At 41.6% G+C, this 12,987-nt stretch overlaps 1 protein-coding gene across 3 annotated transcripts in view; it reads right to left on the bottom strand.

Annotated features, from left to right (window-relative positions):
- Window positions 1-12,987, bottom strand: part of dpysl3 (dihydropyrimidinase like 3) — a 52,722-nt gene that overhangs the window by 26,000 nt on the left and 13,735 nt on the right. For all 3 annotated transcript variants that reach the window (XM_030068099.1, XM_030068100.1, XM_030068101.1), the window contains exons 2-5: window positions 5,975-6,063; window positions 3,368-3,552; window positions 926-1,090; window positions 316-377 (exon numbers count right to left, since the gene is read on the bottom strand). In XM_030068099.1, the coding sequence (XP_029923959.1) occupies window positions 316-377; window positions 926-1,090; window positions 3,368-3,552; window positions 5,975-6,063 (501 nt within the window). The remainder of the gene's footprint in view (window positions 1-315; window positions 378-925; window positions 1,091-3,367; window positions 3,553-5,974; window positions 6,064-12,987) is intronic.

Raw genomic sequence — 12,987 nt, 5'->3', positions numbered from 1 at the left:
TCCAAGCTATGGAGAATATAATGCTTTATGGTCATCCAGTTTCACATTAAGCCCACAATCATTATTATTATCATTATTATTATTATCATTATTATTGTTGTTGTTGTTGTTGTTGTTATTATCATCATTATTATTATTTTGACCGTGATTGTCCCGGCAAAGAATTGTTAAATAAAATTTTAATGTGCAGTGACTGCAACCATGGTAATAACACGTCTACAGTTCACTGTTTGATTCTCAGAGCCACGTGCACATGGGTGTGTAAAGCTGTTTAAACGAAATGCGCCGCCAAACTGCACATGTCAGACACTGTACCTCGCTGTTGCTCATCTGGTAGTAGTCCTTGTAAGCCATGTAGACCTGGAACGAGTTGACACCTGTAAAAGAGAAATGCAGGTTACATCTGCAGGAACAGATACTTAGAGATTGTGTCAGAGACGATTTATACTCCGCGCACCGCAAAGAGCCCTAGAGAGCCCGAAGCTGGCTGAGAGAGTGAACTTTAACAAGTTAGGATGTGGTCATTCAAACGGTTGCACTCTGCAGAAGCTTGGCGGTCGTTAAACTAAATTGAGTTTAGTTGAAAAACCACCGAGTTTATTGCTTTTTGTCATTTTGAGGAGTTGTTAACTACTGCAAACACCAACAGTTTGACCATAAAACAAGCAGTTTTTCAGCATTCATTCACTTATATAGGCATTTATTTGTTTATTTATTTATATTGCTTCCTCTCATGTCTTGACTCAACCTCCTTCAAATCCCTGCAAACTATTTTCTCTTAGTAACCTCAGTTCATGAAATCATATTTCTCTTTGGGGACCGACTTGCCGTGCATCAACTTCTTCAAGTTTGGCTTGGAAAATGTTCTTTTCAGTGTAGCTTTCCTAGCAGCAGGTACGTGTTATGTTATGCTACCACTACCTACCTTTGTCCTTGATGAGGGTGTTCACCTCCTGCTTTACGCTGTCGTTCCAGTGGGTGACGTCCACATGGAGGGAGTAGTCGCAGCAGGCCTTCTCGTCGGCCCACTGCCTCCACTGGTCGTACGCCTCAATCAGGCTGCTACCTGGCTCTGGGATCACATGGTCCACTGGAGGAGTGGGAAGCAAGAGAGAGGAGAGGGGTGGGGAGGGCAGGAGAGGGAGAGAGGGAAGGAAGGAGAGGGAGAGCAGGTGAAATAAAAGGAGCAGACAGATTGAAGAGTGACAGCGAGGTGAGAGGAAGTGACATTCAGAGAGAAGGTAAAAAGGGACATGTCAAGATTTGTCTGCTGGTGCTTCTCCTTTTTCCCCTGTGTTGTTTATCTTATGTAATCAGCTGTCTGTCTGCTTGTCTGCAGTGCCCAGCCAGCAGGCACAAACCATGTCAGATGTCACATTGCATTCACAGGGTCTCTGTCTGGGTGATAGTGTCATTGAAGGATTTGGAGGCCATGTCAACAGCACGCATTTTCAAACTCTCACTTTTTTTTCCCCCCATAATCAAGGAAGTTGTAGGCTAAGGTCTTCAGAGATCTTATGTAACGGAGCTGTTGTGTAAAAAGTAGGCGGTGGAAGTCGCACTGGGGCCACCCACACTAAAAATGTGTACGTTGGAACTCAGTGGTGTTTTAGATCAAAGTATCTGACAACTGCCTTTATGCAACGTCTTCATAGACCACCAAAGTGGTTGGGGCTTCCAGGGGACATTTGGTTCCTTAATTTTTATTTATTTATTTTTTCCTTTGGCAAAAATTAATTCAGTTTCCGGTTTGACAATGTGTTATCGACTTCATCTGTTTTTCAATGTATATCTGCCATCACACTAGAATTGGAAACATGGCCCAAGATATTAAAATCAATGTCAACTGCTGTAACGCTGAGCCAGCTAATGCTTGTCATATTCAGATTTTTTTTCATGGTGGCTTAAATCTTGTTCCATACCACATCAACAAGTAGAGATATTCAGGCTAAATTCAAAGATATCAATTAAGCAAAGCAGTCAGCATCAGCTTTGGACATAGTATGAAAGAATCATTTTGTACGCTAATGTATTTCCCATTCTTCTGGCAAGAAGATGGAACCAGAGGCTCTAAATCACATTGGTGATTGAATTTAGCCAAAATTAAAAAACAATCCTACTTTCCACAACAATTACATTTAGAATCTGAGCTACTTTCGATGCAGATAGCTCAGATGCGGGAGGCAAAGTATGTGTGTGGTAAGATTTTTGTTATTCTGAACACCATTAGTTGGCAGAAGCGGCGACAGCTATTCCACATAAAAACACGGTTGGGTCTGGCATGTGTGTGTCCGCATAAATAATTTATGTATTTGAGTAGAAACAGCTCTTGCTGAAACATGAATGGGTGTGGATGTACAGACTTTTGCATGTCTGCTTTCACTGAAACGAGTCCAACGTTTTCACCCTGCACAAACTATCCCAGCCCGTCTCACTCAGCTGTAGTAAAATGAGGCTGCCTGCTGGCTTGCCACCTGACTGGCTTCTTTATCTTTTTAAAGACGACCCAATCTGCTTAGCCTGTTCTTTGCATGTTAATAGGATAGAGCTGGAAATGACAGTCGCAGAATAGATCTGTTGTTTACTACGCTGACAGTCTGAACCAATGCTTTGTTCACCTGCACCCACTAACACGGCATGAACTGTGGTGTTGACACGCATGTATGTACAAACACAGACATACAGACATACTCAAATGCATGCATCTACATACATAGATGCACACATTTGATCATGGATATGTACCCAGACTAAATATACAAACACATAGTACACACTTTCTCTCTCTTTGTCATGCACGTACACACACTGGAATATAATCCCTCTTTGAATGGAGCCTGTGAATAGACTCCACTACAGTAGCACGCCTGTTAGTGAATGTGTCTGTTTCAACACAGAGCCAGACTGGCAGACAAACAGTAGAGTAGCAGCCAGCTCAATAGGAGTTGATGGTATTAATGAGACCGTGGTATCTACCAGCTGTTGGCTGTGTTCGAGCCCGGTCCCTGAGCTACATGAAGCACATAAACACACACACATACTGTACACAGACAAGCACAAGCGCAAACACTGGAGCTCTATTTCCATGGGAGCAGTGTTTCCCTCAACCCCCCCTCTCCTCTCTGTCACACACACACACACACACACTTCCTACCACCCTCTACTCAGTCTTTTGTATGGTCCTCTTTTGGATCGCTGCCCATAACAGGCCCGCTGAAGCCAGAACTGCCGCCCATCCCTTCCTCTTTTCCTGTCTCTATCTCTACCCTTCCTCCCTTCATCTTTTTTTAGCTTTAGCCCCCATCTGCAACATACTTTCTCTGGACCCAACTTTACAGAGTGGATTACAGTTTCCTCCACCACATACCGATCATGGTTGTCCCCCCAGCGAGAGCAGCCTTTGAGCCCTGGGTGAAGTCGTCCACGGTGGTGGTTCCACGGTAGGGCATCTGGAAGTGGGTATGGATGTCAATCCCACCGGGGATCACCATTTTACCATTGGCTTCAATGGTTTTCACCCCACCGGGTACGATCAGGTTGTCTCCAATCTGCCTATAGGGGGGAACAGACGGTGGAATATGATGCAACCTCTCACACCCAGCAGATATAGTAACACTTTCTTTGGATAGTCCCCTGTAGATGTTCAACACAGTGTCAATTGATATATAAGTCAAATATCAACAAGAGTCCAGCATCATATCAATAAGCCATACACTACATAAAATTCAACAAACACATACAGCTATGACAATATGTTGTTGAAATAAAATCTATGGCTGTTTTTATTCTGCTGACATTTTCCTGACCTCTTGTTGACATGTAACTTATATATAAATTGACATTCTGTTGAATATTTACAGGGGACTATCAAGAGAGAGTGTGATCATTATAGGATTCTGTGGCAGAAAATAGTATCTTTCTGGCCATGTTACACATAATATGCAAGGCAATCAATGTCATCAACCTTAAGGTATTTTTAATTTAACATAAACTCAAATGAACTCTGAAAGCATTTCATGGAGGACAGCACACAAGAGGCAGCCAAGTACAACATGAACCTGACGAGTGCAAACTTTTCACAATATGACCTTACACTGCAAAAATATCCATCTTCATCTTGTTTTTCTTAGAAGTGAAAAGATCTGACAGTGAAATGAGATAATCTCACTTGATTTTAGTGCAGTTTCATTTGTTTCAGGAATGTTTATGTTGAATGAGGCTGAGCAGTCCACTAGTATTGAACTGATATTTGATTCAAAGTTCTGGAAACAAGTTGATTAGCAATGGGAATATGTGAGTTTATCTCATCCCACTGGCATTTTGTTTTCACTTGTTTTGAGAAAAACAAAATTTGAAGACTCAATTTGAAACTACACAACTTCTAAATATTCTTTGCAAAGAATGCCATGATAAAAATCATTTCAAACAACTTTAGGAACTTTTTGGAACTGATGATAGAAAAAAATAGTACTTGATTTCACAAAACAATGCAGGTAGCAGCTACGAAAGACTACAGCTGTGCTTCCTACACTCTGGCACTACTTCTGCACCAGTTTTCAATATTGGTGCCAGCCACTGCATCCACATCTGTTCAATGTCCAAGTGTTTCTTGGGAACTTTTATTTGTAGAAAGGCAAGAAGTCTGGTTTGAATGACACAAACATTGAATGCAAAAAGCACATCAATCCAAAAAAGAAAAAAGTTCTTGAATTCAAAATTGACCACAAAACAAAGGCAAACCGTCTTGAAGTGACAATCTCGCCGACACCACAGCACATCAACAACTGTCACCCCTGAGGGTTCGTTCAAATTTAGTATACTGGGCTGACAGACACGCATAGGCCAGTGTCTGAGGGAGTTTGCCAGCAGTCCAATGGTGCAGCCGGCCTCTGGGTAATTATTATGCAACGCCAACCTTCCTGTGGCTGCCTCTCCCTGAGCTGCCTCACTGAGAGACAGAGGGGACAAAGAGCCTAATTGGTAAATGGAGTGGGAACAGGACTTGGGACACAGAGAATGAGAAAAAAAGGGAGAGCGACCGAGTCAGAGGAGAGACAGAGAGGGGAATTCACGCAAACCAACCCTGCCTCTTGTCTGGTGAGCCAGTGAAATACTCACCCTGGCACAGAAAAATGGGGGCCAGGGTGAGTGTGAGCATCCAGCCCTGCCTTTGATCCAATGGGCACTAAGAGTAGGTGTGAGCACCAGAAACTACGACCATGCCACTTGTCCAGTGAGCGTCACAAACAAGTCCACCGTTTTTTTTTTTTTGTTTTTTTTTTTGGTTGTTGTTTTTGGCCAAACTCAGCCAGCAGGACGCTGTGTCAGTGGACGGGCAGTTTGCAGTCGTGTGTTTCTTGTTAAGTTCAAAGGCAGTTTGCAGAAAACACATTCTACAGGGAGATTTAATTAGATGATTATATTTATTTGGATTTAATTCAAAGGCGGTTTGCAGAGTACACATTCTTGGAGATTTAATGGGATGATTACATTAAGCTGGGTTTAGTTTAGAATGCGCTAATAGTGCTGATGTAAAAGGTTTTTTAAAGGTACCTTACATTGTGATGATCCACCTTGTTTTGCACGTGTCTCCCCTTTATCAAGGCTTAGAAATTCCTCTTTGGCCCATCCCCTCCCCTTCTTTTGCATCTCCCATTCACAATTAAAGGCAATTTAATCCATTAAATTAAATATTAGATCATAGATTTCACATTCATATTGAATGGAAAGCAGGTTGCCCTCCCTAATGCTTTTCATCGACAATGGCATTTCTATCCAGTCTCTTTGATAGTGACCTGCAGTGTCATGGGAATATTGCTGTGAAATAAGAGAGAGGGGGAGAGAATGGATGAGATAAAAATGAGATTGGTTGAAAGATTGAATGGATAGATTATGAGCCTGAAAGGGAGCAGAGGGATGAAAAGAAATGGGAATGGGTGAGAGCATCGCAAAGAGGAGGCTAGTGGAGACTTACTTAATGAGGCCATCCTCCATGTAGATATCTGCACAGAAGGACTGGTCATCGTTCACAATCCTCCCGCCTTTGATCAGAAGCCTGTCGCTCTGTAGAGAAAGGGAAGGGGGGGGGGGAGAGAGGGAGGAACGAGAAGAGAGGAAAAATGTTATGGTCCAGTGCAATCTGCTGCCTGACAAAAACCCACTTTGGCCAGAAATTAAAGCTTGGTAGGAGAGCAACCCAGTGTGCCAGGTATGCTGCTCGGCAGTCTAATTTTGGCCTCTCTGTTTCTTTGTGGTTATATTATTTCCCTCTTTTTTTCCAAACAGAGTTAAACAGTATTTCATTTTTTTGGACGTGGAGAAGCAGGGCCTGTTTATCACTCCTGTCACTCACAATCAGACGATATTTCCACACTGCCATGCTATAATCTGTTGTAGGTCCTGGACAGCTCAGAATGACTGTCTGTCTACCTGCCAGAATACCTGTCCTCTGCATCACTGTGTCCTCTGCATCACTGTGGTCTTGTGTAGCTCCATAGAGTATGGTGCTCACATTGTCAGGTTTAGGGGTTAGATTGTCCTTAGATTAACCAGTACTTTCCTTACAGTACAGTACTCATTAAATGTTAATATGTGCAGGCATGAAACCCTATGGAGCAAGCAACTCTAGGGCTTAAAGTTAGAGAACAATGATAAAATGCAAAAGTGGAAAGTCACAAAATGAGATATGCATATTGCAAACACAATACATGAAATCAGGACAAGGGATACCACATTCAACACTGAACCTGTTCTGACCTATAGGTCTTATGAATTATGTGATACATAATACAGTCGGACTAAGTCTGCAACTAATGGTTCCAAAAAATGACGGATATGTGAACCATGTGATCATCATCATCATCATCATCATCATCATCATCATCATGGGGCAACACTGACTGACTACAAATGGATGCTGTTTGCTGGCTCAAATAACGACTGGGAAAAAATCTGTGCATGAAGAGTAAATGACACACACACACACACACTCCACCACCTCAGTAACTATTGCTGAGGTGGCCCTGGATGAAGTATTTAACCCTCCACTCCATCAGTGGAGCTGCAAAATGGCTAAGACTGTATACACTTAGCAAATCGTCTCTAGTGAAGTAAAGATTAAAAACAGAAACAATAATTCACTAAAAACAGTTGATGAAAAGAAGATGTCATTTGAACAGACAGACCAGCTCTGACAGTAACCCAAATTCCTGATGGTCTGTCAACATGACCCAGACCAGTCACACTGATAACACTTGGGTGCTTGACAGCTTGCTCTTGGAGGGGAAGCTGAAGCAGCTTTTAAGGACTGATCAAGGATTATCAACTTAACCACGCTGATCCAGATTTTGATGAGCAACACTGATTGTCGACCATTTCATGAAGCACAGTTTTTCTCTGCTGCATAATGTCATTCACAGGCGCTGTAACGTGACCAAAAACAGCTTTGGAACCAGCCTTGAAATGAAACAACAAAGAACTGTGCCATCTGAGGAGCGCTTCCACCTTACATCTGATAATGTGGTCTGATCAGGGCGTTGTCATGACGGCATATAGTCAGACATCAGCTCTGCTGCTACTGCACCACACACTGACTCCAGCAGGCCGTTGCTATGGTGACAGGTTGGCTGCAGGGAGGGAAAGACTGGAGAGGAGGGGAGACTGAGCGCCTAGCTGGCTTTGCTGACTTGTTGGATCGCTGGTTGAGTGAACAACTGGCTGTGTAACAGGGTGGAAAGATGAATATTGGAAAAGCAGGCTGGTTAGGGAGAGTAGTCGATGGGTAGTTGGGAGGCTGGATGATTGGTTGAGTCAGTGGCTAGATTTGTGGGCAAATTGTTGGTTTAGGCTGCTGGCTGATATGGTCAAGAAATTAGGATTTCCTAACCAAAACCATCGCTAACCTAAACCATAACTGTACATAATCAAAAAAGAAAGAGTGCCCACAACCAAGAGCAAGAAACACTCAAGTCCAACGTTACCTCGTTCAGACATGTTCAAAATGGTCTAAAATTAGAGTGAGTCCCAAGGGCATGATTGGACCCTCAACAGAGAAATACAGTGCCATTTGGCAATGCTGCATTGTTATGCTGTGTTCAGAACAAGTCTGGTTCACGTTTTGTTTTCACATCATGGACAGTAAAATGGCAGGATTCACTTCACAGCCCTGCTAGGAGAGGAGAAACTTCCATATTCTCATCAGCACATGTGTTCAGTGATTTATTGTCCTGGTTGTGGAGCCAAGGTTGCATCAGTGGGACGGTCTGTAGCTCCTCCTTCACACTTAAAAAAAAAAAAAAAAAAAGGAATAAGCCATAATACGGTTTTGTATGCAGCTCAAATGATTCAAGCCCAATATCTGCTGATCTCACCACACGCACAACAAACAGTGGAGCGCTGTGTGCTTGAATTATGGGCGTACACATATGTGTGTGAGAGTGTTGATGTGTCTTGGTGTGTGTGTGTGTGTGTGTGTGTGCATGTGCATGGGAAAGTGATGATGATGGAGCAGGGTGAAACAGAGCCCAGAGCCTTCCCAGGCAACCACACCCTGGAGCAACAACACAGTGCAGCAAACAGTCCTCAGTGATTGGAACTCAGCACTTACATAGATCACACTGGAGAGCGTGCCGTCCTAAAACTGTCGCTCATTAACTCATAGGCCATGCCTTACAAAGCAAAGCACTATTTCTGCGTTATGAAATGCAGCAGTCTCTAAACCGGGAAAAGAAAGAAAATGGTGTCTGATACATTACAACTTTATTAGTCCTCCAGGAGCTATTAATTTTGTAGTAATTCGGTGGTAACCACAAGGTAGATGTGGATGGACCTGGATAACCCAATGAGTAAAGAATGAGTGCAACCAACATCCAGGGTTTGATTTCCACCATTACTCAAATACAGTATTTTCAGCCGTGGTAATGCAATGTGCTTTGGATAAAAGCATCCAGAAAATGTTCTTTCTTTTTTTTTTTTATAGTGTGCAATAGCAGGAAAGAATGAAGGATTGCAACAGCGAGTTGTGAAACTCAGTCTTGTTTCTGCTGGGATTTGGTTTAACAAATTTACAGCTGCTGGTTGGCCTCGGCTAAGTGCACAGTATCTAATTTTGAACTTGAACAGGATGTCCAGAAACACACAACTTCACTTCATCACTTCCAGGTGAATCCCTAGTCGGAATATAAATTACACGTGAAAGAAAAAAAAATGCATTCAACATAATGGAGCTACACCTTGAACTACACACAATAAGATTCACCGACCACCCGTATTCAAATAATGTCTGCAATAATGATATTAATAAACATTAAACGAACAGCCCCATTTTAGTTCACAAACTAGGCCTAACAAGCATTTTGCGGTGACTGTCCAGTGAAAGGTTAACGTGAAGGAGTCATTGCTGCTAAATTCACATTTTGTTAATGAAAATAACTGCATACAATAAAGATGATGAAGAGATGAACAGCAGGGAGCTATAGGGGAGTAATACCCAGCAAACCGATGAATATATGACTTCAAATGCTGTATTTGTATCCACTATAGGCCATATCTTACCAACTCCATTAGAATTTGACCCTGATTTACTGTGCTGCAGTGCAGGGTGTGCCTTTAATGCATGGGTCCCTTTCTGCAGTACCTTAATACACACAGACACACACACGCACACACACTCATGCACACAATCATGTTTGTCTCTGTCAGTGCCTCTTTCCACTTTCCCGACTGGCCTGTAACAGCATGCAGGAGAGCATAATCATTGCAAGGATCAATAGCTTTCAATTTCCATGCAACTCAGCAGCTCTTAGTCTCCCTAATTCCAAGTTCATTTCTATTTTCTTTATTCAATGTATCCTCTCCTTATGGTATGCATATGCATACTTTGGCAGTGTTAGCTTTAATTATTTGCTCAGGCGTTGGAAAAGTGGATTGTAAAATAATTCAAATCAGCTGCCTCTATCCCAAAATTTAGTGGTGCAGATTTTTTTGAATTGCAACAATGTTGTCCAAACCGTCCACAAATTTCAAGGACACATACCTCAAATGGGCCTAATCTATCGCAAAGTATTAGTGGTATCACTGTCTTGCAAATGGGGTGTCCAAACTGTCAGAGCATTTCAAAGACACACAGTCCCAGACATATTTCTGTCGTATTCACATCTTAATTGCACTTCATAAATCCAAATGGAGCCACAACATTTATTGTAGCTTTTCCTGGAAGATATGACAAAAAAAACTGTCACATTCACCAACACTCATCTCATCCTTACCGCAAACAACGTTATATTTTAAAAATTCATAGAGAAAATAGTAAGTGATACCATCCCTTTTACCAATACTGCCAAAGACATTCAGTCAACAGAATATGTTGTGTCAATATTTCAATATTTACCCTCCAGGTTCCAGTTTTTGTAAAGATTATTTTTGGCATTTCTCTTCTATGGTGATGTGATACTAGAGAGAGGGGTGATGAAATGCAACGATGATGGATTTAAAGGTAGGACATCATGGATAGGCGGTGTGCACCTCCTTAGCCAACCGAACCACCAAGAAGCCCTTCCATTAGTTTAATACTTCATACTGCTGTTCTACAAAATCATCTTTACATTACAACCATTTACGTCAATACATCCATAGCCTCATTCAAAGACTGTATGGATCATTTTAGGTTGGTTTAAAGGACTTCATGGGTATATAAATAAACAGTGATCTTGCTTGAGTTAAATGATCATGAAAGCCAAAGTCCCTGACTGATGTAACTGGTACATTCCTGCCTCTTGGTCCATACTATTATGTGGTCAAGGGTATGAACTCTACACCCTTTGTTACAACATTAACAAGACAGCAGCTCCCACATAATAAAAAGATGCCGCAGTCATAGCGCTATTTGAATTTTTGTTGCCGACCAGTGAATTCAGCTGCGGCTCTGGCTTGGCGTTCCGTTCATTTTCTGCGGCAAGAGCGATCAGATGAGTTTGCCATGGAATTTACAAGATAATGTCCCAAAGCCAAGAGATGTAACCGGACACACACCACTGTTCCAACATGGTGAATCAGGGTAATCATTATATTGTGGTGTCAGTGTTAGAGATGGCCAATTCATGAATGACTGATCTAACTACATGTAGGACCTCTAAACAACGTGATTGAGATGCATGAAGACATTCATTCCTTCTGCTAAATGGGACTGGAAGAGACAAATCTGAAAATGAGTCAAACTACCAATAGTTCTTACACCTCATCAGCCAGAAACAAGTCTGAAAAACTGGTGGTTTCTGAGATCAAGTGGTAAGAGTGCTGAGGGGATATTTCCTTGGACAGCCACAGTGTGTAGGAAAAGAACCTGGCAATGTCCTGAATACTTTATCATCCCTTAGCATTCATTATAAAATCACCAGTCTACTAAACTGCTTGTATCTTGTATTACATATTTTCTTTATGCATCTTGCTATTATGTGCCTCAGAAAGCACCACAGGAATAAGTTCAGGTGCCACAATCTATCTTGATGTACTGTGCACTTGTTTTTTTCTTTTGACTACATGAATAATTACGTGAAAAAGTTTCATTGAAACTGAAAAATGGGTCAATACGTCACTGCACTGAAGCACATCCCTGCCTTTTACAGCCCCAAATCAATAAATCATAACCAGTCCCTACACAGCAACCCATTGCCCATTGGAAAACTACTTTGAAACTTAAATTTGACGAGATGCAGAGATTGCTCTGGCCTCAAATAGTTCTCCACAAGTAAGTGTGGGTGAGATGATGATAGCTAGGTTTTTCTTTCACTACCCCTCTTCATGTGCATGATTTGGTTATGGATAAGTGCATTTAGTCATGACATCATTGATCATCTCTGTTCTGATCATGATTTAATCTGACTTCGCCAGGGTCACTGACCATGTCTTCACCTGTCAATCATCTAACTGTTGTTTTGTACACAAGGTCTTTATGAAAGAAAAAGATCTTATTGGATGTACTGTCCACATTCAGTCGCAGCAATTGGTTATAATTAACTGTATCTTAAATACCTTACACGCTGCAGACTTCTATGAATAAAAGAACAATATATGCTACTATCCAGATGAAAATAACGACATGGGAAGGTGTAATGGTCTTCAGGATGAGCAGGCTCACCAATAAGCGACCTTCCAAAAATGGCAGCAGAAATGTTGACATGGAAATCCATTGAGTACAATTAAAGGCACCGTTTCAATGTAACCAACATAAGAAAGTAGTTGAAGAGAAGTGACGTTTCACCAACGGCTCAGTGAAGCAAGAGTCCAGTCACAAAGTGTTTCAGATTGCTATAACAAAGAAGTCTTGACTGATGGAGAAATGGTAAAGTAAGGTGCCACTGAGGCAGTCTGACAGATCCAAAATGCAGTTTTTATTGTTCTGACTTTATTCCTGTGAGCTTCTAGGTATTAGACAAGGACTAATGTGTGTTTATTTTGGGGGGATGACACAAATTTACTAAATTTAATCTGCTAGGAGTCGTGGGGTTTTATGACTCCAGGGATTGTGAAAGTTTCTTACTCATCCTTTAACTTAAGTGCACTCAAATGTTTGTGTGACTGTGATCTCCGCTCAGGTTTTACACTGGGTAAATAACGGATTTGGAGTTTCTGAGTCACATATCAACAAGTTCAGCTGTTTTGAGTGTGACAAATGAGAACATTTGGAGAATTAGCTTTAAGGAAAACATCGCTCAGTGTCACAGCTTCCTGAGGTCAGCCGCAGAGCTACCAGTTACCAAACTGACGCTGATCTCAAACAAATGCCTGCTACTGTCAACCTTATGACACAGTACTTCTTTTAAACTCATTGAATACATGTTTTTAAAATATATATATATATATATAAAAACCTGCAGGGACAGTGTTCCATTCTTTGAATCCAAAATAATTCTATACTGAAACCATGTATTACATATATTCCGTTGTTCTTGTCCAGGAAAGTAAGTGCTCCCATCTGTATTATTCTACCCA

The sequence above is a fragment of the Myripristis murdjan genome, chromosome 14 (genome assembly GCF_902150065.1).
Source record: "Myripristis murdjan chromosome 14, fMyrMur1.1, whole genome shotgun sequence".
In the NCBI taxonomy this organism is placed as follows: Eukaryota; Metazoa; Chordata; class Actinopteri; order Holocentriformes; family Holocentridae; genus Myripristis; species Myripristis murdjan.
Note: the sequence above shows the minus strand (reverse complement) of the source record. Positions and strands in the feature narration are given on the sequence as shown.